This window comes from Berghia stephanieae, chromosome 11 (assembly GCF_034508935.2).
Source record: "Berghia stephanieae isolate SIO BIC M18660-M18661 chromosome 11, UCSD_Bste_1.3, whole genome shotgun sequence".
In the NCBI taxonomy this organism is placed as follows: Eukaryota; Metazoa; Mollusca; class Gastropoda; order Nudibranchia; family Aeolidiidae; genus Berghia; species Berghia stephanieae.
Window position 1 is genome coordinate 35,754,315 of NC_088370.1, and position 17,500 is coordinate 35,771,814.

At 35.8% G+C, this 17,500-nt stretch overlaps 1 protein-coding gene across 1 annotated transcript in view; it reads left to right on the forward strand.

Moving 5' to 3' along the window:
- Window positions 1–10,456, forward strand: part of LOC144956664 (uncharacterized) — a 15,840-nt gene extending 5,384 nt beyond the window's left edge. The window contains exons 3-5 of the mRNA XM_078887314.1: window positions 3,688–3,813; window positions 4,778–5,363; window positions 7,903–10,456. Coding sequence (XP_078743440.1) covers window positions 3,688–3,813; window positions 4,778–5,363; window positions 7,903–8,546 — 1,356 coding nt within the window. The 3' untranslated portion in view covers window positions 8,547–10,456. The remainder of the gene's footprint in view (window positions 1–3,687; window positions 3,814–4,777; window positions 5,364–7,902) is intronic.
- The last annotated feature ends 7,044 nt before the right edge of the window (window positions 10,457–17,500 follow it).

A 17,500-nucleotide genomic window follows, 5' to 3' on the forward strand; every position in this document is an offset into this window, starting at 1 on the left:
CACCACCCCCACCACCACCACCACAACCACCACCACCATTTATGACTACCACCACCAGCATATTCCTGTACGTGATGAGACAAACCAAATTTTAATAAATTAGTCACCACTAACACTGCATGAAAAAAACACATAGTATATATATATATATATTATATATATATATATATATATATATATATATATATATATATATGTGTGTGTGTGTGTGTGTGTGTGTGTGTGTGTGTGTGTTAGAAAAGCATGTACATGAATTTTTCTCATACTGATGACGAAGTTTTTAATAAATAATAACAGTATTTAAAGTTCCATATCCTGAATAAACGAATGAGAAAAAACTGAATCAATTTCTACAAATACAAATGAAATATTCAGTTACAATATCATCCTACAACAAAGTGACATAAGTATGAACTTAATGTAAGATAAAGATCGATACACTTTTTAAGGTATTTATATTACCACGAAACACTTAATTAATGTCTCCAGTATTGCAACTTTTCACAGTTTCACTAAACATGCTCAAAGCGTTTTACAAAGGGTCCCTGACCAACAGCAACACGTAACATGTAGAATGAGATATGACACCTTATCAATGCGAAATTACGTCTATTTTTTCGACAGAGACAACACTGTTGACGGTCAGTTAATCATTTTACACCTGAGTACAGTGATAGAACGTGAGTTAAGTGCCTTTTCCAACGACTCAACTATGCGCCGAACGAGGCTCGAACCCAGGACCTTCCGATCCGAAAGCGAGTGTCGTACCACAAGACCACATAGCCGCTCTTTCGATGTTTTTTAAAAAAAATACATTATTCAAACAGAGCATTTGGATTAACGATAGGCTATGCAGTATGGGATATATATTATGTTGACAGCATCATTGTCTGGTGATTGCAACACTAATATCTTGTGATTTCTCTCTCTCTCTCTCTCCCTCTCTCTCTCTCTCTCTGTGTCTCTCCTTCTCTCTGTCTGTCTGTCTGTCTCTCTCTCTCTCTCTCTCTCTCTCTCTCTCTGTGTGTGTGTGTGTCTCCTTCTCTCTGTCTGTCTGTCTGTCTCTCTCTCTCTCTCTCTCGCTCTCTCTCTGTCTCTCTTTCTCTCTGTGTCTGTCTCTCTGTCTCTGTCTCTATGTCTGTCTCTCTGTCTCTCTCTCTATCTCTTTCGCTCTCTCTCTCGCCTCTCCCTCTGTCTGTCTGTCTCTCTCTCTCTCTCTGTCTCTCTCTCTCTCTCTCTCTCTCTCTCTCTCTCTCTCTGTGTGTGTGTGTGTGTGTGTGTGTGTGTTCATGTCTATTTATATTTTATAAAGTGATATAAGACAAACAAATCTGCTGTTATTTACTTTTAAATCAAGTCTGCTCATGCATTCTTGTGATCTCATTTACATATTTACACCACCGAAGTGTTCAACGTGTATCTCTGGCAGGCTGGGCTGGTGTGTTTTTCTACTTAATTAATTAACACGCATCGCGTTTTGTCCGAGGTACACACACTGACAAAACACATGTCTTCATTGTTGATCAGAAAACAATTTACTTCGGATTTCGGTGGATTATTTTAACCCTGAATTTGTCCCAAAAAAACCCCGACAAGTCTAAGAATGCTTTGAAATTTAATATTGGAGGCTTTTCGAGAGGTTGACGTCATCATCATATTCTATGGATATTTGAATCCAAAGTTGTTGGGGTGTTTTTTCTATGGTAAATAGCAATATTGTGTTTTGTTAGGTATAGAATGTGTTCATTATAACCCAATACGACACACTCCCTCGCTCCACTCTACACAAAAATTATACCAAGGCCTATTCACATAAGGAAAAAAATAAAATACTCCCACAGCTTCACAAGCTCTTCTATTAAATCTTTAGTTACGTAGTTTTTACTTTTGGTTTGTGCGATCTCTGTTTGGACGGATATTCGCAATTCGAAGCATAGAATGAATCAGTCAAGGCAAGGAGAGATATCCCGCGTCTTTTCTGTACAAATTATCATGGAGATGTGCTGGAGACAGCGTTAATTTATCTGTGATTTTCATCTGATGTCTGTAGCCGAAGTAAAATATCTTGTGACGTCACAAAATACTGGAGCATTACCTTTTTTATATATTGTGGACTGATGTGAGATTTTTCCAATGTTTTGTGAGGTAATGATTAAGAAATGGTTCCAATGTTTCATGAGATAGGATTTAAAAATGGTTCTCATGTTTCATGAGATAGGATTTAGAAATGGTTCCAATGTTCCATGGAGATAGGATTTAGAAATGGTTCCAATGTTTCATGAGATAGGATTTAGAAATGGTTCCAATGTTCCATGGAGATAGGATTTAGAAATGGTTCCAATGTTTCACTAGATAGGATTTAGAAATGGTTCCAATGTTTCACTAGATAGGATTTAGAAATGGTTCCAATGTTTCATGAGATAGGATTTAGAAATGGTTCTCATGTTTCATGAGATAGGATTTAGAAATGGTTCCAATGTTTCATGAGCTAGGATTTAGAAATAATTCAAATATTTTGAGAAGTATAATTTAGAAAAAAAATGTTTTATGAGGTTAGATTTAGAAAATAATAATGACGATGTTTTTGAGCTGGAATATCGAAAGGGGAAAAATCCAAAGTTTTGGGAAGTAAGATTTAGAAAGAAATCCAATGAGGCGTGGAGGAGGATTTATAAAAAAATATTCCACTGTTTTGTGAGATGCGGTTTTAAAAATTCCAATATTTTGTGAGGTAGGGTTTAGTGAAGATTAAATGTTGGTGGCGGTAGCCGGGAAGGGGGGGGGGGGTGGAGGGGTGGATTAATGTCTTCCGCCAGAATTTGTATATGTTAATCGTAATCTCCCCTTTTCTTCTTTTTTTTTTTCTTGTTTCTCGTCTTCTCCGCCTACTCCTTTTTTTCTTTTTTTCTTCTCCTTCTTCTTCTTCTTTATCTTCTTGTCCCACTATTTCATTACATAAGTTTAGTAAGCATTGGCCTATTATCTTTCTATTGTATTGTTCCATCTCACTAGCAATCGTACAACTCCATCGGTATAGATAGTATGCGCTTGGCTTAGAAGCTCACAACATTGCCATCCGGAAGAACAACGGACCAACACACAAAACTCTGTGTAACCATGAAATTTTATAGTCTGGATGTAACAAAATTAGAAGGGGGGTACGAAACAATCTTTGAAGCCGGAGATGACCTGATATAAGAAAGACGTCAACTTATAATAATAATAATAATAATAATAATAATAATAATAATAATAATAATAATAATAATAATAATAATAATAATAATAATAATAATAATAATAATAATAATCTTTATTGTCCAAATTAAAGGCAATTCATGTGAGGTAAACAATGCTCAGTTTGGTTCATGGTATGAACATCAACACATTTACATTACAGACACAGCCACACACGAACATACACGCTTGCACATTGTTTCTCCACATGTATAGACAGTATGCGCTTGGCTAAGAAACTCATAACATTGCCATCCGGAAGTACTACGGACCAACACACAAAAATGTGTGTATCCATGAACGTTTATAGTCAGGTTAATACAGTTCAGTGAGCATTACTCATAAACGCGGATGGCAAAAAACAATAACAAAGACCTGATTGACGTCATCTTCGTTCTATCTATACATGTTATCTATTATATCCCCATCTATTATCTGCTTCCATTGCAGTCGGGCCAGAGACGAATGGGGCTGTTGTGTGCCAACTGTAACACCACGACTACCACCCTTTGGCGGAGGAACGGGGAAGGGGAGCCTGTGTGCAATGCTTGTGGGTTGTATTATAAATTACATCAGGTAGGTCATCATCATCATCATCATCATCATCATCATCATCATCATCATCATCATCATCACCATCACCATCATCATCATCATCATCATCATCATCATCATCATCATCATCATCATCATCATCATCATCTCGTCGTCATCATCATCATCATCATCATCAACATCATCATCATCATCACTCATCTGTCGTCTCGTCTCATTCATCATCATCATCATCATCACCATTCATCATCATCATCATCATCATCATCATCATCATCATATCATCATCATCATCATCCATCATCATCATTCATCATTATCATCATATCATCATCATCATCATCCATCATCATCATCATCATCATCATCATCATTATATCATCATTATCATCATCTATCATCTTTATTATCATCATCATCATCTTTATCATCTTTTCATCATCACATCATCATCTTATCATCATCATCATCATCATCATCTTTATCATCGTCACCATCTCATCATCATCATCTTTCATCATCATCATCATCATCTTCATCATCACTCATCCATCATCATTTTCACTTCATCATCATCATCATCAATTTCATCATCATCACCATCATCATCATCATCATCATCATCATCATCATCATCATCATCATCTCATCATCATCATCATCATCATCATCATCATCATCCATCATCATCATCATCATCATTCTCATCTCATCATCATCATCATCATCATCATCATCATCATCCATCAATCATCATCACATCAATATCTCATTCATCATTCTCATCATACATCATCTTCATCATCATCATCATCATCATCATCATCTCATCATATCATCATCATCATCATCATCATCATCATCATCATCATCATCATCACCACCATACCGCTAGACCACATAGCCGCACTTAAAGGTACCCAATGTACTGCTGGATTCATGAAAAAGGCCAAACAATGACGTAGTTTTGATAATTTGTCCCCAGGTCAATCGGCCTTTGTCCATGAAGAAAGACGGAATTCAGACCAGGAAGAGAAAACCAAAATCGTCCTCCAAGTCTAAAGCATCGTCGAAGGAATCGCAAAAACAACAACAACAACAACAACAACAACAGCAACAACAACAGCAAGCACAACAACAGCATACACAACAACAACATTTAGAACAGCAATACAAAATACAGCAGCAGCAGCAGCAGCAGCAGACACAGGACCAACACCAACAACACCAACACCAACAACAACATCAACACGAACAGCAGCAACAGCTTCAACACGGTAGCTATTTGGACTACAATGTTCACCTTCAGCAACAGCAACAGTTGCAGCAACTTCACGCAGCCCAACAACATCTTCAGCAGCAGCAGCAGCAGCATTCTTCCCATCACCAACAACCACAGCAACAACAAACACCACAACAACCCCATCCACACCACAACCAAACTTCCCCGGCGGCTATCATGGAGCACTGCGGTGCAAGTGGTGACGTCACAACGTCTCAAGTTCCGGCGACCTTGCAGCGTCCCCATGACCTTTTGGATTTGACCTTGTCACGTGGTGACACTGGTCACGGTAAGAACTACAACATTGCGCCTTACAGTAGGGGGTGAATTTTTAATAGAGAAAAGTGAGTGGGACAGGCACTTATGTTGATAATAACAAGAAATGAAGTGAGTAGGAAAGTGCCCGAAGACATTAGAGAATAAAAACTTCGCGGAGGCGATGGGGGCTCGAAACCGCGACATTAATGGTACGACAATTCCGCCTGGCCGGGGAGATCGTGACTCTACCGTATTAGCTATCTACGACCGTTGTGGATAGCTCATACGGTAGAGTCACTATTTCCCCGGCTAGGCGGAGTTGTCGTACCATTAAGGTCACTGGTTAGAGCCCCCATCGCCGCCGCGAAGTGAGTTCTACGTACTACAATGATGATGATGATGATGATGATGATGATGATGATGATGATGATGATGATGATGATGATGATGATGATAATTACTTGGCGAGGTATTGCTGGACAACAATGGGTGGCGGTGGCATTCGCTTTTTTCTCACGGCAACCAATGCAGTATTCCAATAGATCAGAGGCACTGGCGTGTTGTTTTAGGCAACCTGAATTTTTGTTGTAATGTAAAGACTTCGGTAGGGTCTTCATAGTATTGAGTTACAGTAATCTAATCTAAACAAGATAAGTGGATTTATGAGTATTTTCATAATGTAGATTGGCATGACATTGCTCACTCAAGTAGAGGTGTTAATGCGCATGTCTGTAATTTGAAGAGTCTTGCTCACTTAAGCAGACATTGCTAGAGAGCTGTCCAAATATACCCAAGATTTTTGTTTCTCTATTGGTAAACGATATAACGGAGGACTATTGCCATTTCTGTCATTTGTTCAACCTATTTAAGTTCATTGGTGTTCTAATAAACATGGCTTTTGTTTTGCCGCTGTTTAGCATTAATTTATTTGAACGAATCCATTTTTTGATTGAACGACTACTAAACCTTATTGATTGTTCAATAATCGTTTCTATTTCTCAACAGTTTGCAGAGTGTTGGAGCTGTCTGCGTAGAAATAATAAATTCAATTTTTAAGGCATTGGCCAATGGCAGCGTGTAGATAGTTAATATGACAGGGCCTGAAACCAAACCTTGGGGTACATCGTTTTCTCATTCTTGAACGGTGGATCTTTTGTCACCAATTTTGGATCATTTGTGATATCTATTTTAGAACGACCCTGCTGATTCCAAAATTTATGTTCATTCATCCAGCATAATTCTATGATCTTTGGTGTCGAATGCAGTGGAGAAATCTAGATGAGTGAGGACTGTGATCTTTCTTTTATCTGATTCTAGATAGTTCATTGCGTGCAAAACTATCGTTTCCGTATTGTGTCATGTCTTGTACACAGACGGATATGGCTCCAGAATTGCATTTGACGTTTGATATCTAAAAAGCTGTTTTAAAATAACTTATTTATGAATTACTGTACATAACAATGGAAGGTTGGACAAGGATCGGTAATTTCTAATGCTAGTTTTATATGATTCAGGTTTCTATGAAAGTGGTATTATTCAAGCTGATTTCAATGATTGGGGTACTTTGCCAGTTTCAAATAATTTGTTAACTATTTATGTTACTTTTGGTGATATGTGTCATATCATCTAAACACGCTATCAACAGTATACTTGGTAGTTGGTGGAGTTCACAACATTTCGATGGTGCTTCCTTAACCCTCTCCTTACCAGCTATTGGAAAATCGTCACATTCGTTACGATACAACCAACCATTTTTTTATTCAAATATCTCTTGTACATCATAAAATGTAAAGAAAATGAACAGTGTGTTGTAGAACATGTTTTGCTAAAGAAATTATTTATCGTTAGAACTTCCTGCTATTGTGATTGAGTGATAAAAAATATATTTTTGGGTTAGTTGGGTGTGAAGTTTTGGGGAAAATCCTAAAAATGGCTGGTAAGGGGAGAGTTAATGATTGTCAATTCATGTTCATTTATCGGCTCAAACTGTTAAACATATTGGGAACACTCTCATGAGAGTAATTGTCTTTTCTAATTATTTTGGACTTTCTCTTCAAAGTAATCACCAGATGTATCTGCCACAGAATTTGTATCTGGTGGTCGGGATGTTTGTTTTGTTCTTCCCAACAAATCATAACGGAAATTCACGTTCTACAAATCAAGCGTAACTTTCAGCTTGGAACCTCTCTCAGAGTGTTTTGAGAATCTGTTTAACTCTCTCCTTACCAATCATTTTCAGTATTTTCCCAAAATGACAGGCTTATCCAGCAGAAAAATAGATTTTAAAAACTCAAACAATCTCTCTACAAAACAACTTTATGTTCTTATTAATTAAACAAAGATCATTCTTCTGTGTTTGTGATGTACAAAATTAATCTGAATACGAAAAATGTATATTGTGTCATAACAAATGTGACGATATAGATGCAGGTGGTAAGGAGAGGGTTAAAAACAATAATTTGCATAATTCTTTTAACTTTAAATGTTCACATGGAAATTCATTGTCTGAATATCTTTTTAAAAATTATAGCACTGATTCAATCTGTCTCTAAAATAATGTTGTTTTCCAGTGACAGAACTGAAGCCCCTTCACCCTTACATGTACAACCATGAGATTCAAGGTCAGACCGCCATCAACAGCATCCCCCACAGCCACCCCACCAATAACACCAATACCAATCACGAAAACGGCCAGAATATCAACACCACCAATGGAATCAAGGCCCATAACTCTGTCGTCCTCGCTGCTCTTGCCTCCCCCAAATTGCCGAGTCTTCTTTCCATAGGGAGCTTAGCCCAGTCAACCCGCCAAAACATGACTTCGGCATCCGCCCCTGCCGCATCTCCCATATTGCCACCATCAACGCCATTATCATCGACATCTTCAACATCATTATCTTCGTCGTCGTCATCGTTGCAAACGTTAGCATTTTCTTCTTCAGTTTTGCCCCATATTTTACATTCACAACAACAACAACAACAACAACATCAGCAGCAGCAGCAACAACAGCAGCAACAACAACAAGTACATGGCACACTGCCAAAGTTTTCCTCCGAGCTGTTGATAAAACAGGAACCGGAGGTCGAGTCTGCGTACCTTCCATCCTCGCCAAAAGCAGTTCCGGTCATGGATATGCAACCGGAAGTTTCAAATGGCCACTCGTTGCCCAATGCAGACATCTTGCATCTGAAATCAGAAACCGTTGGTCAGTGACAAACATAGACTTTGTGAGAGAACCCATGCTTTCGGTTCGGTGAACAGTTCATGAGATACACTTTGTGAAAACCCCTGCTTTGGGTTCGGTGAACAGTTCTTGGGGTCAAAGGGTAATAAATGTTAGAGACAAGATTTAGAATGTATCCAAGACAGGGAAAGTTGCAAGACATGAAACTCGTCCGGAATTACTTTGGAATGAATGGGTTTTGTTTTGTTTTTTTTCGGGGTTTTTTTTATTGCGTCGTTATAATAATGTTGATTCTCTAACTCTCTGGTTTTACAGCGTGTATGTGTCTGGGTCAAAATGGTGGACGTAAGCGGACAATCAATATTATATCAATAGCAATTTCGTCCTGATGACGACTGAGACTATTTCATCTCTATTTACCCTTTGTAACTTCATTGTTCACGGTCACATTGTGGACAAGGACTGACCAATATAATAATATTATATACATCACATCGGACTCAGAGACTGGACTAAACGTCTCGCCAGGATAATGGAAACTAACGGATAAATTGACAATTTGTTCGATCTGTGAGCTACCTGTCAAATAGTTCAACGGGGAAAATAATATATCTTGCCATTAAAAAAATCATCACAAAAAAATTGTCGTTTATTTTATGTAGAATTTCGACGAGTTAGCGTGATGACGATAATGTTCACGATGATGTCAAACTTGATGTTTCCTCTGGAGGTGTTTTCAGTAACATTGATGATCAAGTTAATCTTTGAACAATAGGATTCAATAGTCTGATGTCACGTCCGCCCAGCAACCAGCAGCTCGGTTCTAAACAAAGAAAATCCGTTCTTTTTATTCTTCATGCTGGCTAGAACTGTTTGAATGTCAAGTGATCAGAATGTATAAAAGTCAAAACATGATGATCAGATTTATAATTTTTACTCCTCTGGATATACTTTTATGCTCGTCGGAGAAGTATAATTTCATAAGGGCGTCCGCCATTGTTCTGATAGTTTGGAACCAGTTACTAAGTTACTATGCGTCATTACGAGGGAAGTGACCTCACGACTGTTGAAGCCTATTCGTAACGGAAACAAAAACTTGATAATAAAGTTATTGCTTTGAATGAGATTCAATGAATTATTTTGATGCTAAAGTTTATATAATAATTACTTGTATGTGCTTTATTGAAAACACCCCTATGTTGATGATGGCAATGATTTCAGTTAGTTATAATCAGTAACTAGGAGGATTCTATGTTAATTATTATTTTATAATATACGCCATTTGAATGTATTATCGTCTGGAATTAATTTGTATTGAAAAAACAACGTGTTAATTTAATATAATATACAACATGACGGTGTGTTATAATATTATTATTATCATCCACGCCATAAAACTGCACATTATGTGTGTGTGTGTGTGTGTGTGTGTATTATACAAGTGTGGTGTGTGTCATTTGTACAGATGAATCAATGCTCATTAGACAATCGAAACAGAAGGGTAAATAGTCATTATCAAATATAATTAATTTATCCGTGTCAATATGGTGGTCATTAATGTCACGTGTTCAATCAGTCATCACGTGGTCAGTTAGCATGTATTTTGTTAAAATGTATATCATCAAAATTTGATGACGATTTTTTCTATTATATAATATAATATATTAAATGATAACCTTTTTGTTGACCCTTGTATATCACTATATTGGTTCAATACACCACAGACATATCATATCATACACAATAATATTTTATGACAACATTTACTATGTATCCTGGGACGACTTATAGTATTAGTTTGTTGTTATTTCTGGGGATAAGTATGAAACGTTCAGTGTTAAGTGATTTGATATAATATTGTTAAAATCTGTTATAATCATTTTTGTTCAATGCTCCTTACAGGATATATCGTATGGCAGTTTAGTATTTACAAAATAAAGATGGTAATGATGATGATGATGATGATGATGATGATGATGATGATGATGATGATGATGATGATGTGGTTGATGATAACAATAATGATGATGATGATAATAATAATAATAGTAATAGTAATAATAATAGTAATAGTAATAATAATAATAATAATAATAATAATAATAATAATAATAATAATAATAATAATAATAATAATAATAATAATAATAATAATATACAGTCCCCTCCGGATAATTGCAACTCGGTTAATTGCAACTTTCGGTTAATCACAACGTTGTCCAAAAAGACGGAATTAATTCTATATCAAAGTCACTGGTTAATTGCAACAAACTTCTGTTAATCGCAACTAATTTTCAATCTTAAAAAGTGTCAAATTCAAGAAATCAATCAAATAAAAACAAAAATCATGAATACATTTAATCATTGGTGAAATCATGACAGGCTTAACTCATTCAATCCTAGAGATTTTTGCTACTTTTCGAAATGGGAAAAAATGTATTTTAAAATGAGCATGTACATAGATAGTTTTATTCAACTATCATTAACATGCAAAAGCCTAAAAAAAACATTAGCTTTGATACTACGCCTATAATTTGTCTCGTAAAAAATGTAATAAATAGGCATGGGGTAAAAGTAACCCGGGTAAACTACGGATATAGTCGGTGTTAGGGTTGAGTGAGTTAAGAATCGAGAGTGAGCGGACTTGATGCTACAGTAGTGTGTCTCCATTCTATTAAAGACAAAATAGGGCGGGGATTTGCAGTATGGGTTTGTGATGTCATCTGTGACTATTAAATAGGAGGCGAGGGTTCTGGGCATAGTCTAGACAACAGGAAGATGAAGACAGTTGTAACGAGAGATTGAGCGATATCCTTTGTTTTGGGATTGACAACTGTGCATTGTGACCAACTGGTTTGGTGATATATATATATATATATATATATATATATATATATATATATATATATATATATATATATATATATAATATATATATATATATATATATATATATATATATAGTGGATGCGGCATTTTAATGCAGAATTCAATAGAAAATAATTTGCTTATTGTAAATAGTATTTGTTAAATTAAATATTTCTTAATTACTGATTTTTCGATTCAAATACATGAAATTGAAATGCTGTTTGATATCTATAATATGTCTTTAAAAATAATATTTGTTTTTATATTCTAGTATTCAAATAATAACTTTGTGTAATTTTGTTTCCTGCGATATATCTATCGATGATGTAGACAATACAATCAATGCCTTCACTCTGTCCAGCACTGACAATTCAAGTTTTCAAAATTTACAAAATGTAACTTGTTACGTTGAGTTGAGATGACCTTCACCTTGTAACAATGACAGTTGAGATGACCTTCACCTTGTCACGATGAGTTGAGATGACATTGACCTTCAACATGTCACGATGAGTTGAAATGATCTTCAACTTGTCATGATGAGTTGAGATGACCTTCACCTTGTCACGATGAGTTGAAATGATCTTCAACTTGTCATGATGAGTTGAGATGACCTTCACCTTGTCACGATGAGTTGAAATGATCTTCAACTTGTCACGACGAGTTGAGATGACCTTCATCTTGTCGCGATGAGTTGAGATGACCTTCACCTTGTCATGATGAGTTGAAATGACCTTCTACTTGTCAAATATTCATAAAGCTGCTTTGAAGTCTAGGGTTTTAAATTTATCCACAAGCCCTTTGACCTCTGGATTTATGGTACAGATTTGAAATTTGGATTTTTTAAAACTCAAACAATATTTCTAAAAACAACTTTATGTTCTTATTAATTAAACAAAGACCATTCTTCAAAGTTTGTGATGTACAAAATAAATCTGAATAAGAAAAAATGTATATTGTGTCGTAACAATGTGACGATTTTGATGTAGGTGGTAAGGAGAGGGTTAAGGCTAGGCACTGATCAAACATTACTTCACTTGATCAGGTGTGAATGAGAACTTGGCAAGATGCCTTGAGGAATTTTTTTTTTAATGAGCTATTGTATAGAGCAATATCCACTAAACATGTTCAAAGGGGTCCCTGGCCAACAGCAACACTAAGGACGGACATGACGCCAGATGGGCGATATTACATTTCTTTTCGGACAGAGACAACGGCCAGGTACTCATTTTACACCTGAGTACGGTGAGAGAACGTGAGTAAAGAGTCTTTCTAAGGACTCAGCTATGCGCTGAGAGAGGCTCGAACCCAGGCCCTTCCAATCCGAAAGATAGTGTCATACCACAAGACTACATAGCCGGTGGAAAAGGTGCGCCCATCAATGGATTTGTCCTGTATGAAATAAATTCGATGTTCTTTTATGCCTGATTAGACCAAAACGAGAAATTAAAACCACGAAAATCCTTAATAAGGATGAAATCAACATTTTTGTATTGTTATAATATTGTAATATGATATAATATATAATATATAATATAATATAATATTGATCCATCACATCACACTTAGCAAATGCATTTTATGTCTCTCAAGATAAGAAACATAATTTGTTAAATTTTGGTCTGAAAACTTTTATTTAAAACACCGATTGCTTAATTGCGATGAACGGTATTTCAAGTAAGAGTTTACAGTCCAAAATGTCACAAAATGGTCGGTAACGCAGAGTTAGGATATATAACCATTTAAGGGACATCTTAATGGATCGATGTTTTAAGTATGAGTTTACAGTCCAAAATGTCACAAAATGGTAACGCAGAGTTAGGATATATAACCATTTAAGAGACATCTTAATGGATCGGTGTTTTAAGTATGAGTTTACAGTCCAAAATGTCACAAAATGGTAACGCAGAGTTAGGATATATAACCATTTAAGGGACATCTTAATGGATCGGTGTTTCAAGTAGAAGTTTACTGTCCAAAATGTCACAAAATGGTAACGCAGAGTTAGGATATATAACCATTTAAGAGACATCTTAATGGATCGGTGTTTCAAGTAGAAGTTTACAGTCCAAAATGTCACAAAATGGTAACGCAGAGTTAGGATATATAACCATTTAAGGGACATCTTTGTTGTGTATAAATGGAATTCAATGAGAATGTGTTATATCTATGCTTAAAACAAAATATATAGATTGTTGTATATTGTAATAGGTTTTGATTGATACTTGATAAAAGCTGTAATTGTCTATTGATAATGTCATTGTCGTTGTCATCATCATCATCATCATCATCATGATCATCAGCATCATCACTATCATCATCATCGTCATCATCATCATAATCTTCATCATCATCATCATGATCACCCACATCATCATCATCATCATCATCATCATTATTATCATCATCATCATCATCATCATCATCATCATCGTCATCATCATCATAATCTTCATCATCATCATCATCATCATCATCATCATCATCATCATCATCATCATCATCATCATCATCATGATCACCACCATCATCATCATCATCATCATCATCATCATCATCATCATCATCATCATCACATATTATGTTCGACACTATTTTTCGTCCACCTATAAACAACCCTATTTTGTATGATGATAATATTGAATAAAGATGTGCTACTTTATCCTATGTATACCTTTAATCAGCATTCCAATAAATATACATCGTATTCATTCCGTCTGTCATTCTCTCTCTCTCTCTCTCTCTCTCTCTCTCTCTCTCTCTCTCTCTCTCTCTCTCTCTAAATTTACCTATTTGTCTATCTATCTATATTTCTATCTACCTATCTATCTATCTATCTTCGACCCGTTTGTTTATCTAGCAATCAATCAATCAAAAAATATCTTTATCTATTTATCTATCTATCTATCTATCTATCTATCTATCTATCTATCTATCTACCTATCTATCTATCTATCTATCTATCTATCTATCTATCTATCTATCTATCTATCTATCTATCTATCTATCTATCTATCTATCTATCTATCTATCTATCTATCTATCTATCTGTCTGTCTGTCTGTCTGTCTGTCTTTCTCCCTATATTTATCCCATCTATCCATCAAACTATTAAAATATCTTTCTTTCGATCCATCTAACTTTCTTTTCTCTCTCTTTCTCTGTCTCTGTCTCTCTCTCTCTCTCTCTCTCTCTCTCTCTCTCTCTCTCTCTCTCTCTCTCTCTCTTGGTCTATAATCTCCCCTACAATCTGTTACCTTTCCCTTCATTTTCCTCCTTGATTGTTTTGTTGTTGTCTCGCTACACATCATATCCAAATCCCTGCAACCATCAATTTACGGTAATGATGATAAATAACCTTGTTATGCCCCACTGTAAACATGCACTGCAGGGATGTGCATTCATAATCATGTCAAACACTGCTGTAGACAAACTGGATTTTAGACTTCGTGCTGTTTTGAAATAGTTGATACGAGTAAAAGGAACTTTTTGGAGGACAAGGTTGTTTTTCTCCTTTATTTTTTCTTTTTAAATTTATTTATTTACTAAAACAAAAACAAACATTTTTTTAAAAGCATTATATATATATATATATATATATATATATATATATATATATATATATATATAATATATTGAGAATTTAGGCGAATGAATTGAGGTGTTAATAGGATGAGAAATCTAAAATAAAGACAACACAGACACTATCACGTTACAATGATGGAATGTACGAGTAGAACTCAAAGCCATGCTGTTCGAAATGATGCTCGGTAAATATTTGACTGACGAATTTTGGCGTTCTAAGCCTGGGGAAGGTGGATTAATATAAAGTATAATAATATACTCGTTGACAACATATATTATATTTTATATCATTGGAATTATCCAGTGATCAAGGGAAATAATTTTATGAACCTTGAAAGTGTTGCCTTTTTCAGGAGTTACATCCCTTGATGTTTCGACCTTTTTTTTCTTGTCTGATTGGAATTTGCTTGTTTTTTGTTTTTGTTTATTAGTTCGGGTTTTTTTTTCTGTTGTTATTTATTTTGTTTTTTTCTTTTTCTGTGTTTTTTTTTGTTTTGTTTTTGTTTTTTTTTTTGTTTTTTTTTTTTATATTTTCTTTGTTCTTTTGTTGTTGTTTTTTCTTTTTTAGAAAACTCGGCCTTCAAATATCGATCTATTAAAATGATCCTCATCATGTCAAAAGCTATCAAACCTGGGACCTCGAAACAATGCCAAAATAGATATGGCGGCCAAAACTGTCATTTATTTATTTATCTGTTTATTTGTTCATTTATTCCTTTTCCATTCTTTGATAGATTAATATCATACGTCATTTTTCACGTGAAAATAAAATTCTAGCACAGAATATATTTTGATTCTTACAGTAATAATATGTATCAGTAATCACGAGTTCTACCAGCATGTTTACAGTAGAGACATCTTGGAATGATGATGTGATGGATTGTTTCCTTGTGACGTGTCCGTGGGCGGGACTAATATACCATCATATCATGGATGTAACCAATCAGCATCTAGGGATTGACATCGTCTATTTTTATTGATATGAGTAACATTTCCCATTCGTTGTATTGTTGGTTTACACGCTCATGTCATAGAGAGTGCTATGTGTGTATGTGTGTAACTGTGAGTATATATATGTGTGTGTGTGCGTGCGTGTGTGTGTGTGTGTTGTTTAGTATGTGTATGTGTATGTTTGTGTGCGTGTGTGTGTGTGTGTTGTTTAGTATGTGTATGTGTATGTTTGTGTGCGTGCGTTTGTATGTGTAGTGTGTATTATACGACAATAAATATCATATTGTGTTTAAACAAGGACCGTCTGAATAGTTACTTATTGCTGAATTAAGAAATAAAGGAGCTGGCACCAGTGTAAGATAAAGAACTGTGCGGCTATGTGGTCTTGTGGTATGACACTCGCTTTCGGATCGGAAGGTCCTGGGTTCGAGCCTCACGCTCGGCGCATAGTTGAGTCCTTGGGAAAGGCTCTTTACTCACATTCTCTCACCGTACTCAGGTGTAAAATGAGTACCTGGCCGTTAACAGCGTTGTCTTTGTCCGAAAAATTGTAATATCGCCTAACAGGCGTCATGTCCCGTCCTACATGTTAAATGTTGCTGTTGACCAGGGACCCCTTGTAAAGCGCTTGGAGAACGTTTAGTGGATATTGCGCTGTATAAAAGCTCAATAAGAAAAAAACTGAACAAGTGTGTATAAAAGGTCCAGACAAACCCAGAAAGAAAAATAGAAGAAATAAAAAAAAAAAAACATCGAGGTAGACTGATTTTTGGGGGATGGTTTTTTTTTTCTTGTATTTTTTTCTTTCTTTGTCTCGTACCTTTCATCTTTCATACACACTTGTTCAGTTCTTTATCTAACTTAATGTTGTTGCTTTTTTTTTTTCGTCACATCCGTCGTCCTAGTTTCATTGTTGTTGTTGTTGTTGTTGTTGTTGTTGTTGTTGTTGTTGTTTCATCCTCCCCCCCCCCTTCCTCACCCCGCGTTTACTTTAATAGCAGTACCCAAAAATTCATGGATGAAAATATCACGTGACCTACCACATTCAGCCAGCATTATACTGGGAAATAACTTGAGCTTGAGCTTTTATATAGCGCAATATCCACTAAACGTGCTCAAAGCGCTTTACAAGGCGTCCCTGACCAACAGCAACACGTTACATATATAACGAAGCATGACGCCTGTTAGGCGATATTGCATTATTTTTCAGACAGAGACAACGCTGTTAACGATCAGGTACTCATTTTACACCTGAGTACGGTGAGAGAATGTGAGTAAAGAGCCTTTTCCAAGGATCGAACCCAGGACCTTCCACTCCGAAAGTGAGTGTCATAACACAAGACCGCATAGCCGCATTACTGTCACTTTACTGCCACTTTACCTCATTCGACTCAGATGTGAATGGGTAACTGACCATAGGAGAATGACGGATATTGTAAGAGTGCTAAATAGAGGCCAATAAAAGCACTGCGCATTATATATACAATAGAAATTTGGTTCCATATAACCTGCTCAAGAAATTTATGAAGAAATGTGAAACGCATTGAGCATGGAGAATCTATGAGGTCCACTAATTGAATGTA